This window comes from Bufo bufo, chromosome 7, assembly GCF_905171765.1.
Source record: "Bufo bufo chromosome 7, aBufBuf1.1, whole genome shotgun sequence".
Taxonomy (NCBI): Eukaryota; Metazoa; Chordata; class Amphibia; order Anura; family Bufonidae; genus Bufo; species Bufo bufo.
Window position 1 is genome coordinate 2,459,343 of NC_053395.1, and position 21,451 is coordinate 2,480,793.

At 49.1% G+C, this 21,451-nt stretch overlaps 1 protein-coding gene across 2 annotated transcripts in view; it reads right to left on the minus strand.

Moving 5' to 3' along the window:
- The window catches only part of LOC121007436 (integrin alpha-M-like), a 79,327-nt gene that overhangs the window by 14,384 nt on the left and 43,492 nt on the right, over positions 1–21,451 (minus strand). For both annotated transcript variants that reach the window (XM_040439359.1, XM_040439358.1), the window contains exons 13-16: positions 8,194–8,331; positions 7,755–7,982; positions 6,465–6,595; positions 5,581–5,729 (exon numbers count right to left, since the gene is read on the minus strand). In XM_040439359.1, the coding sequence (XP_040295293.1) occupies positions 5,581–5,729; positions 6,465–6,595; positions 7,755–7,982; positions 8,194–8,331 (646 nt within the window). The remainder of the gene's footprint in view (positions 1–5,580; positions 5,730–6,464; positions 6,596–7,754; positions 7,983–8,193; positions 8,332–21,451) is intronic.

Here is a 21,451-nt window from a genome sequence, read left to right on the forward strand (position 1 = left end):
ACCTCATTACATTCCTACCTCTATAGCGGAGGATCCTCTGGACTCGTCTGACCCTGACCTCATTACATTCCTACCTTCATAGTGGAGGATCCTCTGGACTCCTCTGACCCTGACCTCATTACATTCCTACCTTCATAGTGGAGGATCCTCTGGACTCCTCTGACCCTGACCTCATTACATTCCTACCTCTATAGCGGAGGATCCTCTGGACTCGTCTGACCCTGACCTCATTACATTCCTACCTCCATAGTGGAGGATCCTCTGGACTCGTCTGACCCTGACCTCATTACATTCCTACCTCCATAGTGGAGGATCCTCTGGACTCGTCTGACCCTGACCTCATTACATTCCTACCTCCATAGTGGAGGATCCTCTGGACTCCTCTGACCCTGACCTCATTACATCCCTACCTCCATAGTGGAGGATCCTCTGGACTTGTCTGACCCTGACCTCATTACATTCCTACCTCCATAGTGGAGGATCCTCTGGACTCGTCTGACCCTGACCTCATTACATTCCTACCTCCATAGTGGAGGATCCTCTGGACTCCTCTGACCCTGACCTCATTACATTCCTACCTCCATAATGGAGGATCCTCTGGACTCGTCTTACCCTGACCTCATTACATTCCTACCTCCATAGTGGAGGATCCTCTGGACTCCTCTGACCCTGACCTCATTACATTCCTACCTCCATAGTGGAGGATCCTCTGGACTCGTCTGACCCTGACCTCATTACATTCCTACCTCCATAGTGGAGTATCCTCTGGACTCGTCTGACCCTGACCTCATTACATTCCTACCTCCATAGTGGAGGATCTTCTGGACTCCTCTGACCCTGACCTCATTACATCCCTACCTCCATAGTGGAGGATCCTCTGGACTTGTCTGACCCTGACCTCATTACATTCCTACCTCCATAGTGGAGGATCCTCTGGACTCGTCTGACCCTGACCTCATTACATTCCTACCTCCATAGTGAAGGATCCTCTGGACTCCTCTGACCCTGACCTCATTACATTCCTACTTCCATAGTGGAGGATCCTCTGGACTCCTCTGACCCTGACCTCATTACATTCCTGCCTCCATAGTGGAGGATCCTCTGGACTCCTCTGACCCTGACCTCATTACATCCCTACCTCCATAGTGGAGGATCCTCTGGACTTGTCTGACCCTGACCTCATTACATTCCTACCTCCATAGTGGAGGATCCTCTGGACTCGTCTGACCCTGACCTCATTACATTCCTACCTCCATAGTGGAGGATCCTCTGGACTCCTCTGACCCTGACCTCATTACATTCCCACTTCCATAGTGGAGGATCCTCTGGACTCCTCTGACCCTGACCTCATTACATTCCTGCCTCCATAGTGGAGGATCCTCTGGACTCTTCTGACCCTGACCTCATTACATTCCTATCTCCATAGTGGAGGATCTTCTGGACTCCTCTGACCCTGACCTCATTACATTCCTACCTCCATAGTGGAGGATCCTCTGGACTCGTCTGACCCTGACCTCATTACATTCCTACCTCCATAGTGGAGGATCCTCTGGACTCGTCTGACCCTGACCTCATTACATTCCTACCTCCATAGTGGAGGATCCTCTGGACTCCTCTGACCCTGACCTCATTACATTCCTACCTCCATAGTGGAGGATCCTCTGGACTCGTCTGACCCTGACCTCATTACATTCCTACCTCCATAGTGGAGGATCCTCTGGACTCCTCTGACCCTGACCTCATTACATTCCTGCCTCCATAGTGGAGGATCCTCTGGACTCCTCTGACCCTGACCTCATTACGTTCCTACCTTCATAGTGGAGGATCCTCTGGACTCCTCTGACCCTGACCTCATTACATTCCTACCTTCATAGTGGAGGATCCTCTGGACTCATCTGACCCTGACCTCATTACGTTCCTACCTTCATAGTGGAGGATCCTCTGGACTCGTCTGACCCTGACCTCATTACATTCCTACCTCCATAGTGGAGGATCCTCTGGACTCCTCTGACCCTGACCTCATTACATTACTACCTTCATAGTGGAGGATCCTCTGGACTCGTCTGACCCTGACCTCATTACATTCCTACCTCTATAGCGGAGGATCCTCTGCACTCGTCTGACCCTGACCTCATTACATTCCTACCTCCATAGTGGAGGATCCTCTGGATTCCTCTGACCCTGACCTCATTACATTACTACCTTCATAGTGGAGGATCCTCTGGACTCCTCTGACCCTGACCTCATTACATTCCTACCTCTATAGCGGAGGATCCTCTGGACTCGTCTGACCCTGACCTCATTACATTCCTACCTTCATAGTGGAGGATCCTCTGGACTCCTCTGACCCTGACCTCATTACATTCCTACCTTCATAGTGGAGGATCCTCTGGACTCCTCTGACCCTGACCTCATTACATTCCTACCTCTATAGCGGAGGATCCTCTGGACTCGTCTGACCCTGACCTCATTACATTCCTACCTCCATAGTGGAGGATCCTCTGGACTCGTCTGACCCTGACCTCATTACATTCCTACCTCCATAGTGGAGGATCCTCTGGACTCGTCTGACCCTGACCTCATTACATTCCTACCTCCATAGTGGAGGATCCTCTGGACTCCTCTGACCCTGACCTCATTACATCCCTACCTCCATAGTGGAGGATCCTCTGGACTTGTCTGACCCTGACCTCATTACATTCCTACCTCCATAGTGGAGGATCCTCTGGACTCCTCTGACCCTGACCTCATTACATTCCTGCCTCCATAGTGGAGGATCCTCTGGACTCCTCTGACCCTGACCTCATTACGTTCCTACCTTCATAGTGGAGGATCCTCTGGACTCCTCTGACCCTGACCTCATTACATTCCTACCTTCATAGTGGAGGATCCTCTGGACTCATCTGACCCTGACCTCATTACGTTCCTACCTTCATAGTGGAGGATCCTCTGGACTCGTCTGACCCTGACCTCATTACATTCCTACCTCCATAGTGGAGGATCCTCTGGACTCCTCTGACCCTGACCTCATTACATTCCTGCCTCCATAGTGGAGGATCCTCTGGACTCCTCTGACCCTGACCTCATTACGTTCCTACCTTCATAGTGGAGGATCCTCTGGACTCCTCTGACCCTGACCTCATTACATTCCTACCTTCATAGTGGAGGATCCTCTGGACTCATCTGACCCTGACCTCATTACGTTCCTACCTTCATAGTGGAGGATCCTCTGGACTCGTCTGACCCTGACCTCATTACATTCCTACCTCCATAGTGGAGGATCCTCTGGACTCGTCTGACCCTGACCTCATTACATTCCTACCTCCATAGTGGAGGATCTTCTGGACTCGTCTGACCCTGACCTCATTACATTCCTACCTCTATAGCGGAGGATCCTCTGGACTCGTCTGACCCTGACCTCATTACATTCCTACCTCCATAGTGGAGGATCCTCTGGATTCCTCTGACCCTGACCTCATTACATTACTACCTTCATAGTGGAGGATCCTCTGGACTCGTCTGACCCTGACCTCATTACATTCCTACCTCTATAGCGGAGGATCCTCTGGACTCGTCTGACCCTGACCTCATTACATTCCTACCTTCATAGTGGAGGATCCTCTGGACTCCTCTGACCCTGACCTCATTACATTCCTACCTTCATAGTGGAGGATCCTCTGGACTCCTCTGACCCTGACCTCATTACATTCCTACCTCTATAGCGGAGGATCCTCTGGACTCGTCTGACCCTGACCTCATTACATTCCTACCTCCATAGTGGAGGATCCTCTGGACTCATCTGATTTTGACCTCATTACATTCCTACCTTCATAGTGGAGGATCCTCTGGACTCCTCTGACCCTGACCTCATTACATTCCCACTTCCATAGTGGAGGATCCTCTGGACTCCTCTGACCCTGACCCCATTACATTCCTACCTCCATAGTGGAGGATCCTCTGGGCTCGTCTGACCCTGACCTCATTACATTCCTACCTTCATAGTGGAGGATCCTCTGGACTCCTCTGACCCTGACCTCATTACATTCCTACCTCCATAGTGGAGGATCCTCTGGACTCGTCTGACCCTGACCTCATTACATTCCTACCTCCATAGTGAAGGATCCTCTGGACTCCTCTGACCCTGACCTCATTACATTCCTACCTCCATAGTGGAGGATCCTCTGGACTCCTCTGACCCTGACCTCATTACATTCCTACCTCCATAGTGGAGGATCCTCTGGGCTCGTCTGACCCTGACCTCATTACATTCCTACCTCCATAGTGGAGGAACCTCTGGGCTCGTCTGACCCTGACCTCATTACATTCCTACCTCCATAGTGGAGGATCCTCTGGACTCGTCTGACCCTGACCTCATTACATTCCTACCTCCATAGTGGAGGATCCTCTGGACTCCTCTGACCCTGACCTCATTACATTCCTACCTCCATAGTGGAGGATCCTCTGGGCTCGTCTGACCCTGACCTCATTACATTCCTACCTCCATAGTGGAGAATCCTCTGGACTCCTCTGACCCTGACCTCATTACATTCCTACCTCCATAGTGGAGGATCCTCTGGACTCCTCTGATTTTGACCTCATTACATTCCTACCTTCATAGTGGAGGATCCTCTGGACTCCTCTGACCCTGACCTCATTACATTCCCACTTCCATAGTGGAGGATCCTCTGGACTCCTCTGACCCTGACCCCATTACATTCCTACCTCCATAGTGGAGGATCCTCTGGGCTCGTCTGACCCTGACCTCATTACATTCCTACCTTCATAGTGGAGGATCCTCTGGACTCCTCTGACCCTGACCTCATTACATTCCTACCTCCATAGTGGAGGATCCTCTGGACTCGTCTGACCCTGACCTCATTACATTCCTACCTCCATAGTGAAGGATCCTCTGGACTCCTCTGACCCTGACCTCATTACATTCCCACTTCCATAGTGGAGGATCCTCTGGACTCCTCTGACCCTGACCTCATTACATTCCTACCTCCATAGTGGAGGATCCTCTGGACTCCTCTGACCCTGACCTCATTACATTCCTACCTCCATAGTGGAGGATCCTCTGGGCTCGTCTGACCCTGACCTCATTACATTCCTACCTCCATAGTGGAGGATCCTCTGGGCTCGTCTGACCCTGACCTCATTACATTCCTACCTCCATAGTGGAGGATCCTCTGGACTCGTCTGACCCTGACCTCATTACATTCCTACCTCCATAGTGGAGGATCCTCTGGACTCCTCTGACCCTGACCTCATTACATTCCTACCTCCATAGTGGAGGATCCTCTGGGCTCGTCTGACCTTGACCTCATTACATTCCTACCTCCATAGTGGAGAATCCTCTGTGACCCTGACCGCATTTCATTCCCACTGCCCTAACTCTTATTGGTGAGAACTTCCTTCTGGTGGATACTTACTGCCCATGAGCTATAAATTACTTGCTGAATGGCCCCTATGCTGAGCCGTTACTGGTTTCCATTTCCTACATAGTCTTGGACCTCACACTGGTGTGCATGGCATTTGTATGGGCTGCCCACCCCCCCTCCCCCATGGTGCCTTCCTTACCTGTCACTCCACGGCTCTTCACTTTCTTGTTGAAACACACACGAATTTCTGTAGTCTGCGGTATTTTATCTGGACATTCATATGAGGAAAGTGGAAACTCGCGGCGGCTGAAGCTCATGACCACTGAGACCTGGAGCACTGGCCGAGATCTTAGCAGGAGAAACATTGCCAACAAGGAACACACAACATGAGTTTCAGAGGACATTTCCTTCAGAAAGCAAGAAACCCCTCATTGATACCAGTCGTGGAGTCATCATCTTCTGCCTAGTGGTTAAAGCTTCCATTAACCAGTTATGTATTTCTGATAAATTTGGGGGCCACCAATTATGGCTGCCACAGGAGATGTCACCCTAGTCTGCCCCACGTCTGCTCACAAACATCTGCAGTAATGCACACCGGAGTCACTGCCACCCTCCTCACCTCTCTGCAGCTCTGGTCTCCTCCCTTCTGAGGGTAGACAACAGCTGCTCCCATGTGACCATCAAGCAGCTGCATCTCCCAGAAGTCCACTTGTTAACTCCTTCCTTATACATAGCATATATACTGACCCCCACTACCTTCTCCCTGTCTGAAGAGAGATGCAGCCATACACTTCTCTGCATTCAGCAGTAGGGAGGAGAGAATGAAAGGTGTCCGAAGCTACTGAGCATGTGTGTCCACCACTGAATGCAGGAGAAGGTGGACCACAAGGATGAACAGCAGGGGGCGCTAACAGAGAGAAGAATCTGTATTTCATGTCCATAATCCTCCATGTGAAGTGCCCAACTCACTGCAGCTAATATTTTCCCAGGTAAAACCCCTCTGAGCAGATCTCTATGAAGCCAAGTATTGTCCAAGACATGACAGCAGGGACTACCTTCTGCTCAAGATGTCAGCCTCCTTACCTCAGTATGACCGCGACACCTTCACCCCCCGCCGTCACATCTGGCAGTCCATCATTCGTCAAGTCTAAGCTACTAGCCAACGACCTTCCAAAGAACTGAATTCCACCCGTCAGTAGACGTCCGGCCACACGCTGGAGAATGTAACGTGAATGTCAAGGTATTAAACACGGGCAATGACATGGGGACACTTAGGCTACTTTCACACTTGCGGCAGAGTGATCCGGCGGGCAGTTCCGTTGCCGGAGCTCCCTGCTGGATCCAGCAATCTGCATGCAAACGGAAAGCATTTGTAGACGGATCCGGATGTGGATCCGTCTTTCGAATGCATTGCAAGAACGGATCCGTCTCTTCGTTTGTCATCCGGAGAAACAGATCCATTATATATTTTTTTCACATTTTTACCAGTCTGCGCATGTGCAGACCGGAAGGACGGATCCGACATTGCGGTATTTTGAATGCCGGATCCGGCACTAATACATTCCCGGATCCGGCATTCAGGCAAGTCTTTTTTTTTTCACAGGAGATAAAACCGTAGCATTCTGCGGTATTATCTCCGTCCGGAACAGTCAAAAAGATTGAACTGAAGACTGATGCATCCTGGACGGATTACTCTCCATTCAGAATGCATGGGGATAAAACCGATTAGTTATTTTCGGGTATTGAGCCCCTGTGACGGAACTCTATGCCGGAAAAGAAAACCGCTAGTGTGAAGGTGCCCTAAGATGTGTATTAAGGTTTCACCTCATTTATCACTCTCCATGTATGAAGGATCTGACACCATCACCACACAATCCACCACCTCTGGAGGCTCGGAGTAGATGTAGTATTACTGCTGTCTCACCCAAGGAGGAGGTTGGACATGACACATGCATGGGGCAAAAGTGCAGGATGAATAGAGTGATTCACCCCAGAGGGAAAAGGGATGATCCTGAGAAAAATGTGGTGTCAGGTCCAGGAATAAGACCATCCGACATACCACTCACCTCTGTAGCTGCTCTGACAACTCTTATCCACCAAGTGATGATACATACCTGACAACCTACAGAAGCATCACTTCGGGGTGGGGTCCTTCATGGTACCACTCTCAGACATATGTGGGGGGGAGGGGGGGGCAGAGTAGGTATGTGATCTTACAGCTGGCCTTCATTTTGTGGGGCTGTAATGGTGAGGCTACGTGGCGGTCCTGTGGTGCTACAGAACAGTTTCTGATTGCACCCGGCTTTGTTGTTGCCTGCCTTCCTTACACCAGACATTTCTGAGAATTGCTTCCACATCATATCTCCAGTTTACCTGTATGTAAGAAGTCCTGAAGCCACCATCTTTTCCTGGGAAGATATACAGAGCTCCTTGACCATTGTCTTCAAAGGGGGCCCCAACAGCTAGGTCAGGGAGCTCATCTGCAGTCAGGTCTGGGAGAATGGCGAGGGCAGAGCCAAAATGGCCCATAGGTTGACTGCTCTCTCCCTGAAGAATCTCTGGGCAGGTGAAGGTGGTACGTGCTGTCCGAGGGTTCATCTCCTGATGGGACCAACAATCATGTGAGAGACTTTATATTCTAAGTGAACAGAGCTTCAGGAAGCCCTGTGTACATGTGTCTATGTGACATGGAGACGGGTCTGGGAAAACAGTGGTGCCACTGGTATGGAAATTATCTCTTGACATCACCCAGACCCTCCATGAGAACCAGCATAACAAACATCAGATCTATACATTCACATGGCTATCTCACCTGGGAAGAGATGGGGCACAGATAGACCCGTCCGCCTGGACCTAGTGGGGAGTAGTATGTTGGGGCTCCCACCACCAAGACAAATGTAGATGTTGTTATCTTGACCACACCCAAGGCTGACCCAAAGTATGATCCAATCTGCAAAGAAAGCAGATGTCATAGATTAATACATAAACTAAAAGCTGCAGGAAACCCCCAGGACTGAGGACAACATGGATGTTTCATACAGAGTAGATCTTCTTTATATTGTCCTTATAGATAGAAAGGGTTCTGTGGCTCACCAGACGGTCAGTATGGATGGAGGTGCTCTATCACCGGTACACCTAAAACCGTAAGGATATGTTACAATAGAAAAGAATTGTGATGGCACACTCGCATTTGGATTAAATACGGGGATTTTTTATTATATGAAGTAAAAAAGTATTTGATGGTGAATGTTTATATTATATAGATGATGCTATAAATATAACAATAAAAATAAAGATTAAAAAATGAAAGATATATATATATATATATATAAAATATGTGTATATATATATATATATAGGTACGTTAGGGTAGAGTATAGAGTCTATTCGGCAAAGGTATATAGTTCAATGGGTATTGATGGAATAGGATTCCCTAAAATTATGATTAAAAATAGGTAAAATAAAGTAAAAGTAGTGTCCAAAAAGTAGTGTCCAAAAAATATATTAGAGAATGTTCAAAGAGTTCTTTAAGAGGTCCTGGAATCAATAAATGTGGTCCAAGAAGTTCTAATAGTAGATGTTGTCTGTCTTCAGTAAGGTAGTGGTGTTCTTGAGAAGAGTGCAATATATGCGCATATAAAATCCAATTGATAAAAATAGGAATAAAATGCAGTGCAAAAATAGAGAATTGGGAAAAAAATATAATAAATATATGTGCTCAATGGCATATAATATGTTGTGCACAACAAATGTTTCCTTTTAGCATACAAGTGAAAAAATGTGTTAAAATCGTTGTTGGTACTGATACAGCTTGGTTAGGACCTGTATTCACCGAATTGTCAAGTGTTGGTGTCCGCCTTTTAAAGAGAGAGCGAGGAGAGTGTTGGTGTCCGCCTTTTAAAGAGAGAGCGACTCTCCTCGCTCTCTCTTTAAAAGGCGGACACCAACACTTGACAATTCGGTGAATACAGGTCCTAACCAAGCTGTATCAGTACCAACAACGATTTTAACACATTTTTTCACTTGTATGCTAAAAGGAAACATTTGTTGTGCACAACATATTATATGCCATTGAGCACATATATTTATTATATTTTTTTCCCAATTCTCTATTTTTGCACTGCACTTTATTCCTATTTTTATCAATTGGATTTTATATGCGCATATATTGCACTCTTCTCAAGAACACCACTACCTTACTGAAGACAGACAACATCTACTATTAGAACTTCTTGGACCACATTTATTGATTCCAGGACCTCTTAAAGAACTCTTTGAACATTCTCTAATATATTTTTTGGACACTACTTTTTGGACACTACTTTTACTTTATTTTACCTATTTTTATCATAATTTTAGGGAATCCTATTCCATCAATACCCATTGAACTATATACCTTTGCCGAATAGACTCTATACTCTACCCTAACGTACCTATATATATATATATATATATATATATATATATATATACACATATTTTATATATATATATATCTTTCATTTTTTAATCTTTATTTTTATTTTTATTTTTATTATTATATTTATAGCATCATCTATATAATATAAACATTCACCATCAAATACTTTTTTACTTCATATAATAAAAAATCCCCGTATTTAATCCAAATGCGAGTGTGCCATCACAATTCTTTTCTATTGTCCTTAGATACTTGGACTAAATCATTGGGTTCCTCATATTGGCCATGCGAAAATATGGTGAGACAGCTGGGACCAGGCACATCACACCCTTCACTTCTGGGAGCGGGCACATCACACCCTTCATGCTGGGAGCGGGCACATCACACCCTCCACTGCTGGGACTGGGCACATCATCCCCTTCACTGCTGGGAGCGGGCACATCACACCTTCCACTGCTGGGACCAGCACATCCCCTCCTTCACTGCTGGGACTGGGCACATCACACCCTCCACTGCTGGGAGCGGACACATCACACCCTTCACTGCTGGGAGCGGGCACATCACACCCTTCATGCTGGGAGCGGCACATCACACCCTCCACTGCTGGGACTGGGCACATCACACCCTTCACTGCTGGGAGCGGGCACATCACACCCTCCACTGCTGGGACCAGGCACATCACACCCTCCACTGCTGGGACCAGCACACAACATCCTCTAATACTGGGAGCGGGCACATCACACCCTCCACTGCTGGGACTGGGCACATCACACCCTTCACTGCTTGGAGCGGGCACATCACACCCTTCATGCTTGGAGCGGGCACATCACACCCTTCATGCTTGGAGCGGGCACATCATCCCCTTCACTGCTGGGACCAGCACATCACCACCTTCCCTGCAGGGACCAGAATATCACCCACTGAACTGCTGGGACCAGCACACAACATCCTCTAATACTGGGACCGGGCACATCACACCCACCACTGCTGGGAGCGGGCACATCACACCCTCCACTGCTGGGACCAGGCACATCACACCCTTCACTGCTGGGACCGGGCACATCACACCCTTCACTGCTCGGACCGGGCACATCACACCCTCCACTGCTGGGACCAGCACATCACCACCTTCCCTGCAGGGACCAGAATATCACCCACTGAACTGCTGGGACCAGCACACAACATCCTCTAATACTGGGACCGGGCACATCACACCCACCACTGCTGGGAGCGGGCACATCACACCCTCCACTGCTGGGACCAGGCACATCACACCCTCCACTGCTGGGACCAGGCACATCACACCCTTCACTGCTGGGACCAGGCACATCACACCCTCCACTGCTGGGACCAGGCACATCACACCCTTCACTGCTCGGACCGGGCACATCACACCCTTCACTGCTCGGACCGGGCACATCACTCCTTCCACTGCTGGGACCGGGACCATCACACCCTTCACTGCTGGGACCGGGCACATCACACCCTCCACTGCTGGGACCGGGCACATCACACCCTTCACTGCTGGGACCAAAATATCACCCACTGAACTGCTGGGACCAGCACACAACATCCTCTAATACTGGGACCGGGCACATCACACCCTCCACTGCTGGGACCAGAACATCACACCCTCCACTGCTGGGACCGGGCACATCACACCTTTCACTGCTGGGAGTGGGCACATCACACCCTTCACTTCTGGGAGCGGGCACATCACACCCTTCATGCTGGGAGCGGGCACATCACACCCTCCACTGCTGGGACTGGGCACATCATCCCCTTCACTGCTGGGAGCGGGCACATCACACCCTCCACTGCTGGGACCGGGCACATCACACCCTCCACTGCTGGGAGCGGGCACATCACCCCCTACACTGCTGGGAGCGGGCACATCACACCCTTCACTGCTGGGAGCGGGCACATCACACCCTCCACTGCTGGGACTGGGCACATCACACCCTCCACTGCTGGGACCGGGCACATCACACCCTCCACTGCTGGGACCAGAACATCACACCCTTCACTGCTGGGACCAGAATATCACCCACTGAACTGCTGGGACCAGCACACAACATCCTCTAATACTGGGACCAGGCACATCACACCCACCACTGCTGGGACCAGCACATCATCCCCTTCACTGCTGGGACCGGGCACATCACACCCTCCACTGCTGGGACCGGGCACATCACACCCTCCACTGCTGGGAGCGGACACATCACACCCTTCACTGCTGGGAGCGGGCACATCACACCCTTCATGCTGGGAGCGGGCACATCACACCCTCCACTGCTGGGACTGGGCACATCATCCCCTTCACTGCTGGGACCGGGCACATCACACCCTCCACTGCTGGGAGCGGGCACATCACACCCTCCCTGCTGGGACCGTGCACATCACACCCTCCACTGCTGGGACCAGAACATCACACCCTTCACTGCTGGGACTGGGCACATCACACCCTCCACTGCTGGGAGCGGGCACATCACACCCTCCCTGCTGGGACCGTGCACATCACACCCTCCACTGCTGGGACCAGAACATCACACCCTTCACTGCTGGGACCGGGCACATCACACCCTCCACTGCTGGGAGCGGGCACATCACACCCTCCCTGCTGGGACCAGAACATCACACCCTCCACTGCTGGGATTGGGCACATCATCCCCTTCACTGCTGGGACCAGCACATCACCTCCTTCACTGCTGGGACCAGCACATCACCTCCTTCACTGCTGGGACCGGGCACATCACACCCTCCACTACTGGGACCGGGCACATCACCTCCTTCACTGCTGGGACCGGGCACATCACACCCTCCACTGCTGGGAGCGGACACATCACACCCTTCATGCTGGGAGCGGGCACATCACACCCTTCACTGCTGGGACTGGGCACATCATCCCCTTCACTGCTGGGAGCGGGCACATCACACCCTCCACTGCTGGGAGCGGGCACATCACACCCTTCACTGCTGGGACTGGGCACATCATCCCCTTCACTGCTGGGACCGGGCACATCACACCCTCCACTGCTGGGACTGGGCACATCATCCCCTTCACTGCTGGGACCAGCACATCACCTCCTTCACTGCTGGGACCGGGCACATCACACCCTCCACTACTGGGACCGGGCACATCACCTCCTTCACTGCTGGGACCGGGCACATCACACTCTTCCCTGCATGGAAGGAGAATATCACCCACTGAACTGCTGGGACCAGCACACAACATCCTCTACTGCTGGGACTGGGCACATCACACCCACCACTGCTGGGACCGAAAAAAGTGTCAGGAATCTGAGGCCGACTCAAAACCGGAGCTGGACGAATCGAGCAACAGCAGGTACCTGTACCAACACCGAGTCGCGTTCACCAGTCTTAACATCTTCTGGCAGCCCACCACAGTGGTTGCAGAATGTAGACCCCTCCACAAATCTGACCTTAGCTGCCGGGAGGAAGACATAGCCACTGCACTAGCCCAGGAGGTGTATCATCCCGACCTGGAAAGAAGACGCCGTGTGGCCAAGCAGCGAGGCCTAGTAGCTGACGTCTGACAAAATATCCTCCACCAGATAGTCCCAGCAAGCTAGAACCCCCGGCACCAGAAGCGATACCTGGATCAGCCAAAGCGGCTACTGCAACTTCAATGGAACCGCTGCTCATCCAGAAGAATAGCTCACCATGCCCGCAGCACTGCTAGTATCCATGCCGGGCTGGACTTCACCGCTAACCGGGCATCACTGGAGAAGTCACCCCACCTGTTGCCAGCCTGCGAGATCCCCCCAACGGGCTGAAGCCTGCAGACACCCTTTCAGAAGATGACCTGCATCCGTCAGTAGGCCGGCTGGCCACTAATGTCCCCTTTTATTAAAAAGGGAAATTACTTTGTGGATCTGGAGCATATAGACCAGTATGGACTCCCCACAGTTTTTATTTGTGGTAGTTCCCCAGACCACTTAGAGCCCCTTTAATGGACTCTCTTATGGACTCCAGTGCTGGTAGATTCCCCAAGTTGTGCAGGTTGGTGACCTTTTTGCTCTTCTCATGTTGTCTAAAATTATAAATCTAGAATCCTGCAGGACAACATTTTAAGCAATGTGCCCAGAAAGGAAATTTCTGTGTTTTATCCTCTACAACGTTACTGGTTTTACCAAGAATTAATTGCCCAGTCAGAGGCTTTGATACTAAAAGCCGACTGCGCTTGATTACAATTTGCAACAATACCTTAAATCAGGGATGGACTATTTTGTCATGGACTGCATGCCCCATGATAAGATCAAACCTCAGGGACCCTGCCTTTCCTGCACCTAAAACCCATACCACCAAGGGCACCTCAACCAACATCTGGCAGGAGATCCGTCAACACCAGAGAGTGCCCCGAAGGAATCTGGTGCCTTACTTCTGCAGTGGCCGGGTTTGTGGTGACTCCAACGCTATGCTGGGTCCCCCGGACCCCGTGGAGGTATCACCATGTGTTGCTCCTCTCCGGAAGGGATGGTAAGGCGTGGTGCACCCCAATAGGAAATAAGTCCAGAGAGTCAGGGTCTGCAGTAACCAGTGTGTTTCCTTACTGGAGGAATTCAGGTGCAAAACAATACAGGCGAGGCATAGGGCCGGCTTCTCCAGTCTCCTCCCTGAGATGAGGCATAGGGCCGGCTTCTCCAGTCTCCTCCCTGAGATGAGGCATAGGGCTGGCTTCTCCAGTCTTCTCCCTGGCAGAAGAAGGGTTTGATGCTGAGGAAAGGCCTGAGCTAGCTGTCCCTCTCTTTCTCAGAAGGCTGGAATCCTGGTAAAGAGTCTTCTTCTGGTCACTCAGTAGTCTGGCAGAGTCTCCCCACCAAGCACTGTTCCCTAACTGCAGGGGCTCTGACTGCTCTCCTTATATACAGCCAGGTCCATAAATATTGGGACATGGACACAATTCTAACATTTTTGGCTCTATACACCACCACAATAAATTTGAAATGAAACGAACAAGATGTGCTTTACCTGCAGACTGTCAGCTTTAATTTGAGGGGATTTACATCCAAATCAGGTGAACGGTGCAGGAATTACAGCAGTTACATCTGTGCCTCCCACTTGTTAACCCCCTCAGCCCCCCTAGCTTAAACACCCTGAAAGACCAGGGCACTTTTTACACTTCTGACCTACACTACTTTAACCGTTTATTGCTCGGTCATACAACTTACCACCCAAATGAATTTTACCTCCTTTTCTTCTCACTAATAGAGCTTTCATTTGGTGGTATTTCATTGCTGCTGACATTTTTACTTTTTTTGTTATTAATCGAAATTTAACGATTTTTTTGCAAAAAAATGACATTTTTCACTTTCAGTTGTAAAATTTTGCAAAAAAAACGACATCCATATATAAATTTTGCTCTAAATTTATTGTTCTACATGTCTTTGATAAAAAAAAAATGTTTGGGTAAAAAAAAAATGGTTTGGGTAAAAGTTATAGCGTTTACAAACTATGGTACAAAAATGTGAATTTCCGCTTTTTGAAGCAGCTCTGACTTTCTGAGCACCTGTCATGTTTCCTGAGGTTCTACAATGCCCAGACAGTACAAACACCCCACAAATGACCCCATTTCGGAAAGTACACACTCTAAGGTATTCGCTGATGGGCATAGTGAGTTCATAGAACTTTTTATTTTTTGTCACAAGTTAGCGGAAAATGATGATTTTTATTTTTTATTTTTTTTTGTTACAAAGTCTCATATTCCACTAACTTGTGACAAAAAATAAAAACTTCCATGAACTCACTATGCCCATCACGAAATACCTTGGGGTCTCTTCTTTCCAAAATGGGGTCACTTGTGGGGTAGTTATACTGCCCTGGCATTCTAGGGGCCCAAATGTGTGGTAAGTAGTTTGAAATCAAATTCTGTAAAAATGACCTGTGAAATCCGAAAGGTGCTCTTTGGAATATGGGCCCCTTTGCCCACCTAGGCTGCAAAAAAGTGTCACACATCTGGTATTGCCGTACTCAGGAGATGGTGTTTTGGGGTGTCATTTTACATATACCCATGCTGGGTGAGAGAAATATCTTGGCAAAAGACAACTTTTCCAATTTTTTTATACAAAGTTGGCATTTGACCAAGATATTTATCTCACCCAGCATGGGTATATATAAAATGACACCCCAAAACACATTCCCCACCTTCTCCTGAGTACGGAGATACCAGATGTGTGACACTTTTTTGCAGCCTAGGTGGGCAAAGGGGCCCATATTCCAAAGAGCACCTTTCGGATTTCACAGGTCATTTTTTACAGAATTTGATTTCAAACTCCTTACCACACATTTGGGCCCCTAGAATGCCAGAGCAGTATAACTACCCCACAAGTGACCCCATTTTGGAAAGAAGACACCCCAAGGTATTCCGTGAGGGGCATGGCGAGTTCCTAGAATTTTTTATTTTTTGTCGCAAGTTAGTGGAAAATGCTGATTTTTTTTTTTTTTTTTTTTTCATACAAAGTCTCATATTCCACTAACTTGTGACAAAAAATAAAAACTTCCATGAACTCACTATGCCCATCAGCAAATACCTTGGGGTCTCTTCTTTCCAAAATGGGGTCACTTGTGGGGTAGTTATACTGCCCTGGCATTCTAGGGGCCCAAATGTGTGGTAAGGAGTTTGAAATCAAATTCTGTAAAAAATGACCAGTGAAATCCGAAAGGTGCTCTTTGGAATGTGGGCCCCTTTGCCTACCTAGGCTGCAAAAAAGTGTCACACATCTGGTATCTCCGTATTCAGTAGAAGTTGGGGAATGTGTTTTGGGGTGTCATTTTACATATACCCATGCTGGGTGAGATAAATATCTTGGTCAAATGCCAACTTTGTATAAAAAAATGGGAAAAGTTGTCTTTTGCCAAGATATTTCTCTCACCCAGCATGGGTATATGTAAAATGACACCCCAAAACACATTCCCCAACTTCTCCTGAATACAGAGATACCAGATGTGTGACACATTTTTGCAGCCTAGGTGGGCAAAGGGGCCCATATTCCAAAGAGCACCTTTAGGATTTCACAGGTCATTTTTTACAGAATTTGATTTCAAACTTCTTACCACACATTTGGGCCCCTAGAATGCCAGAGCAGTATAACTACCCCACAAGTGACCCCATTTTGGAAAGAAGACACCCCAAGGTATTCGCTGATGGGCATAGTGAGTTCATGGAAGTTTTTATTTTTTGTCACAAGTTAGTGGAATAGGAGACTTTGTAAGAAAAAAAATAAATAATTCCGCTAACTTGGGCCCAAAAAATGTCTGAATGGAGCCTTACAGAGGGGTGATCAATGACAGGGGGGGTGATCAATGACAGGGGGGTAATCAATGACAGGGGGGTGATCAGGGAGTCTATATGGGGTGATCACCACAGTCATTGATCACGCCCCTGTAAGGCTTCATTCAGACGTCCGGATGCGTTTTGCGGATCCGATCCATCTATCAGTGGATCCGTAAAAATCATGCGGACATCTGAATGGAGCTTTACAGGGGGGTGATCAATGACAGGGGGGTAATCAATGACAGGGGGGTGATCAGGGAGTCTATATGGGGTGATCACCACAGTCATTGATCATGCCCCTGTAAGGCTTTATTCAGACGTCCGTATGCGTTTTGCAGATCCGATCCATCTATCAGTGGATCCGTAAAAATCATGCGGACATCTGAATGGAGCTTTACAGGGGGGTGATCAATGACAGGGGGGTGATCAGGGAGTCTATATGGGGGGATCACCACAGTCATTGATCACGCCCCTGTTAGGCTTCATTCAGACGTCCGGATGCGTTTTGCGGATCCAATCCATCTATCAGTGGATCCGTAAAAATCATGCGGACGTCTGAATGGAGCTTTACAGGGGGGTGATCAATGACAGGGGGGTAATCAATGACAGGGGGGTGATCAGGGAGTCTATATGGGGTGATCACCACAGTCATTGATCATGCCCCTGTAAGGCTTCATTCAGACGTCCGGATGCGTTTTGCGGATCCGATCCATCTATCAGTGGATCCGTAAAAATCATGCGGACGTCTGAATGGAGCTTTACAGGGGGGTGATCAATGACAGGGGGGTAATCAATGACAGGGGGGTGATCAGGGAGTCTATATGGGGTGATCACCACAGTCATTGATCACCCGCTTTAAGGCTTCATTCAGACGTCCGGATGCGTTTTGCGGATCCGATCCATCTATCAGTGGATCCGTAAAAATTATGCGGACGTCTGAATGGAGCTTTACAGGGGGTTGATCAATGACAGGGGGGTAATCAATGACAGGGGGGTGAGCAGGGGTGATCAGGGGCTAATAAGGGGTTAATAAGTGACGGGGGGGGGTGTAGTGTAGTGTAGTGGTGCTTGGTGCTACTTTACTGAGCTACTTGTGTCCTCTGGTGGTCGATCCAAACAAAGGGGACCACCAGAGGACCAGGTAGCAGGTATATTAGACTCTGTTATCAAAACAGCGTCTAATATACCTGTTAGGGGTTAAAAAAAACACATCTCCAGCCTGCCAGCGAACGATCGCCGCTGGCAGGCTGGAGATCAACTCTCTTACCTTCCGTTCCTGTGAGCGCGCGCGCCTGTGTGCGCGCGTTCACAGGAAATCCCGGCTCACGCGAGATGACGCGTATATGCGTCGCTGAGCGCAGGGCTGCCACCTCCGGAACGCGAATCTGCGTACAGCGGTCCGGAGGTGGTTAAGGGACCAAAAGTAATGGGACAATTGGCTTCTCGGCTGTTCCATGGCCGGTGTGTGTTATTCCCTCATTATCCCAATTACAATGAGCAGATAAAAGGTCCAGAGCTCATTTCCAGTCTGCTATTTGCATTTGGAATCTGTTGCTGTCAACTCTCAAGATGAGATCCAAAGAGCTGTCACTATCAGTGAAGCCATCATTAGGCTGAAAAAACACAACAAACCCATCAGAGAGATAGCAAAAACATTAGGCGCGGCCAAAACAACTGTTTGGAACATTCTTAAAAAGAAGGAGCGCACCGGTGAGCTCAGCAACACCAAAAGACCCGGAAGACCGCGGAAAACAACTGTGGTGGATGAGCGAAGAATTCTTTCCCTGGTGAAGAAAACACCCTTCACAACAGTTGGTCAGATCAAGAACACTCTCCAGGAGGTAAGTGTATGTGCGTCAAAGTCAACAATCAGGAGAAGACTTCACCAGAGTGAATACAGAGGGTTCACCACAAGATGGAAACCATTGGTGAGCCTCAAAAACAGGAAGGCCAGATTAGAGTTTGCCAAACGACATCTAAAAAAGCCTTCACAGTTCTGGAACAACATCCTATGGACAGATGAGACCAAGATCAACTTGTACCAGAGCGATGGGAAGAGAAGAGTATGGAGAAGGAAAGGAGCTGCTCATGATCCTAAGCATACCACCTCATCAGTGAAGCATGGTGGTGGTAGTGTCATGGCGTGGGCATGTATGGCTGCCAATGGAACTGCTTCTCTTGTATTTATTGATGATGTGACTGCTGACAAAAGCAGCAGGATGAATTCTGAAGTGTTTCAGGCAATATTATCTGCTCCTATTCAGCCCAATGCTTCAGAACTCATTGGACGGCGCTTCACAGGGCAGATGGACAATGACCCAAAGCATACTGCAAAAGCAACCACAGAGTTTATAAGGGAAAGAAGTGGAATGTTCTGCAATGGCCGAGTCAATCCTCGGACCTGAATCCGATTGAGCATTTCACTTGCTGAAGACAAAACTGAAGGGAAAATGCCCCAAGAACAAGCAGGAGCTGAAGACAGTTGCAGTAGAGGCCAGGCAGAGCATCACCAGGGATGAGACCCAACGTCTGGTGATGTCTATGCGTTCCAGACTTCAGGCTGTAATTTACTGCAAAGGATTTGCAACCAAGTATTAAACAGTGAGAGTTTGATTTATGATTATTATTCTGTCCCATTACTTTTGGTCCCTTAACAAGTGGGAGGCACATATGTAACTGCTGTAATTCCTGCACCGTTCACCTGATTTGGATGTAAATACCTCAAATTACAGCTGACAGTCTGCAGGTAAAGCACATCTTGTTTGTTTCATTTCAAATCCATTGTGGTGGTGTATAGAGCCAAAAATGTTAGAATTGTGTCGATGTCCCAATATTTATGGACCTGACTGTACCATCTCTAGCTAGACTAGAACCTTCTAGTGGGAGGAGTGGAGTGGAGAAACTCAGCACAAACAGATACAATGTTACACTTTCCGTCTCTCATAGACTTACATTACAGCTTGAGTGATACTCAATGGCAATGACACAGCAGTTATTCCAGACAAAAAGAAGTTTTCAGACATAACAACAGAGCTAAACCAGACATTCACAAGGTCAGTCTGTCTGGTTTTGGTGGTAAACAGTGTCTGGCTTTTCCCCTCCAAAACATGGTCTTCTTTAACCCCCTATGGCAGCTGTGGAAAATTACCAGCTTCACAGTCAAAGACCTAACAGTTTCTCAGTGTTCATTGACCCTTTCCACAGAGCCTTGTAAATACAGTGATAATGAACAGGATAATATCACAACATACATATAAAATGCAGTTACACAGTATTAAATAGTATAAGTTAACCCTTTCAAGAGAAATAAAGTAAGAGGTTTCTACTTTGCATAGAGGAAATGTGCAAATGTCCACAAATGTCCAAACGTGCAAGTACCTCCTGCTCCAGGGCACTACACTTCCACGCACTGCACACTGGCTCAGGGAGCTGCAGAAATGTGAATACCAACTACTACACCCATCAGGCCGCCACATTCACACATTGTGCCCTGCGGCCCGGTTGCTGCACCCCTCCGCAGCTGGGACAGTACACATCACACCATCCACGGCTGGGACCGGGCACATCACACCCTCCACTTATGGAACCAGGCACATCAAACTCTCTACTTCTGGGACCGAGCACATCAGCCCCTCTACTGCTGGGACCGGGCAAATCACACCCTCTACTTCTGGGACCGGGCACATAACACCCTCCACTGCTGGGACCAGGGACATCACACCCTCCACTGCTGGGACCAGGCACATCCCACCCTCCACTGCTGGGACCAGGCACATCACCCCCTACACTGCTGGGACCAGGCACATCACACCCTCCACTGCTGGGACCAGCACATCACCCCCTACACTGCTGGGACCGGGCACATCACACCCTCCACTGCTGGGACCAGCACATCACCCCCTACACTGCTGGGACCGGGCACATCACACCCTCCACTGCCGGGACCAGGTACATCACACACTCCACTGCTGGGACTGGGCACATCACACCCTCCACTGCCGGGACTGGGCACATAACTCCTTCCACTTCTGGGACCGAGCACATCACTCCTTTCACTGCCAGGACTGGGCACATCACAGCCTTCATTGCCGGGACCGGGCACATCACACCCTCCACTGCTGGGACAAGGCACATCACACCCTCCACTGCTGGGACTGGGCACATCACACCCTCCACTGCCGGGACTAGGTACATCACTCTCCACTGCTGGGACTGGGCACATCACAACCTCCACTGCTGGGACCGGGCACATCACTCCTTCCACTTCTGGGACCGAGCACATCACTCCTTCCACTGCCAGGACCGGGCACATCACAGCCTTCATTGCCGGGACCGGGCACATCACACCCTCCACTG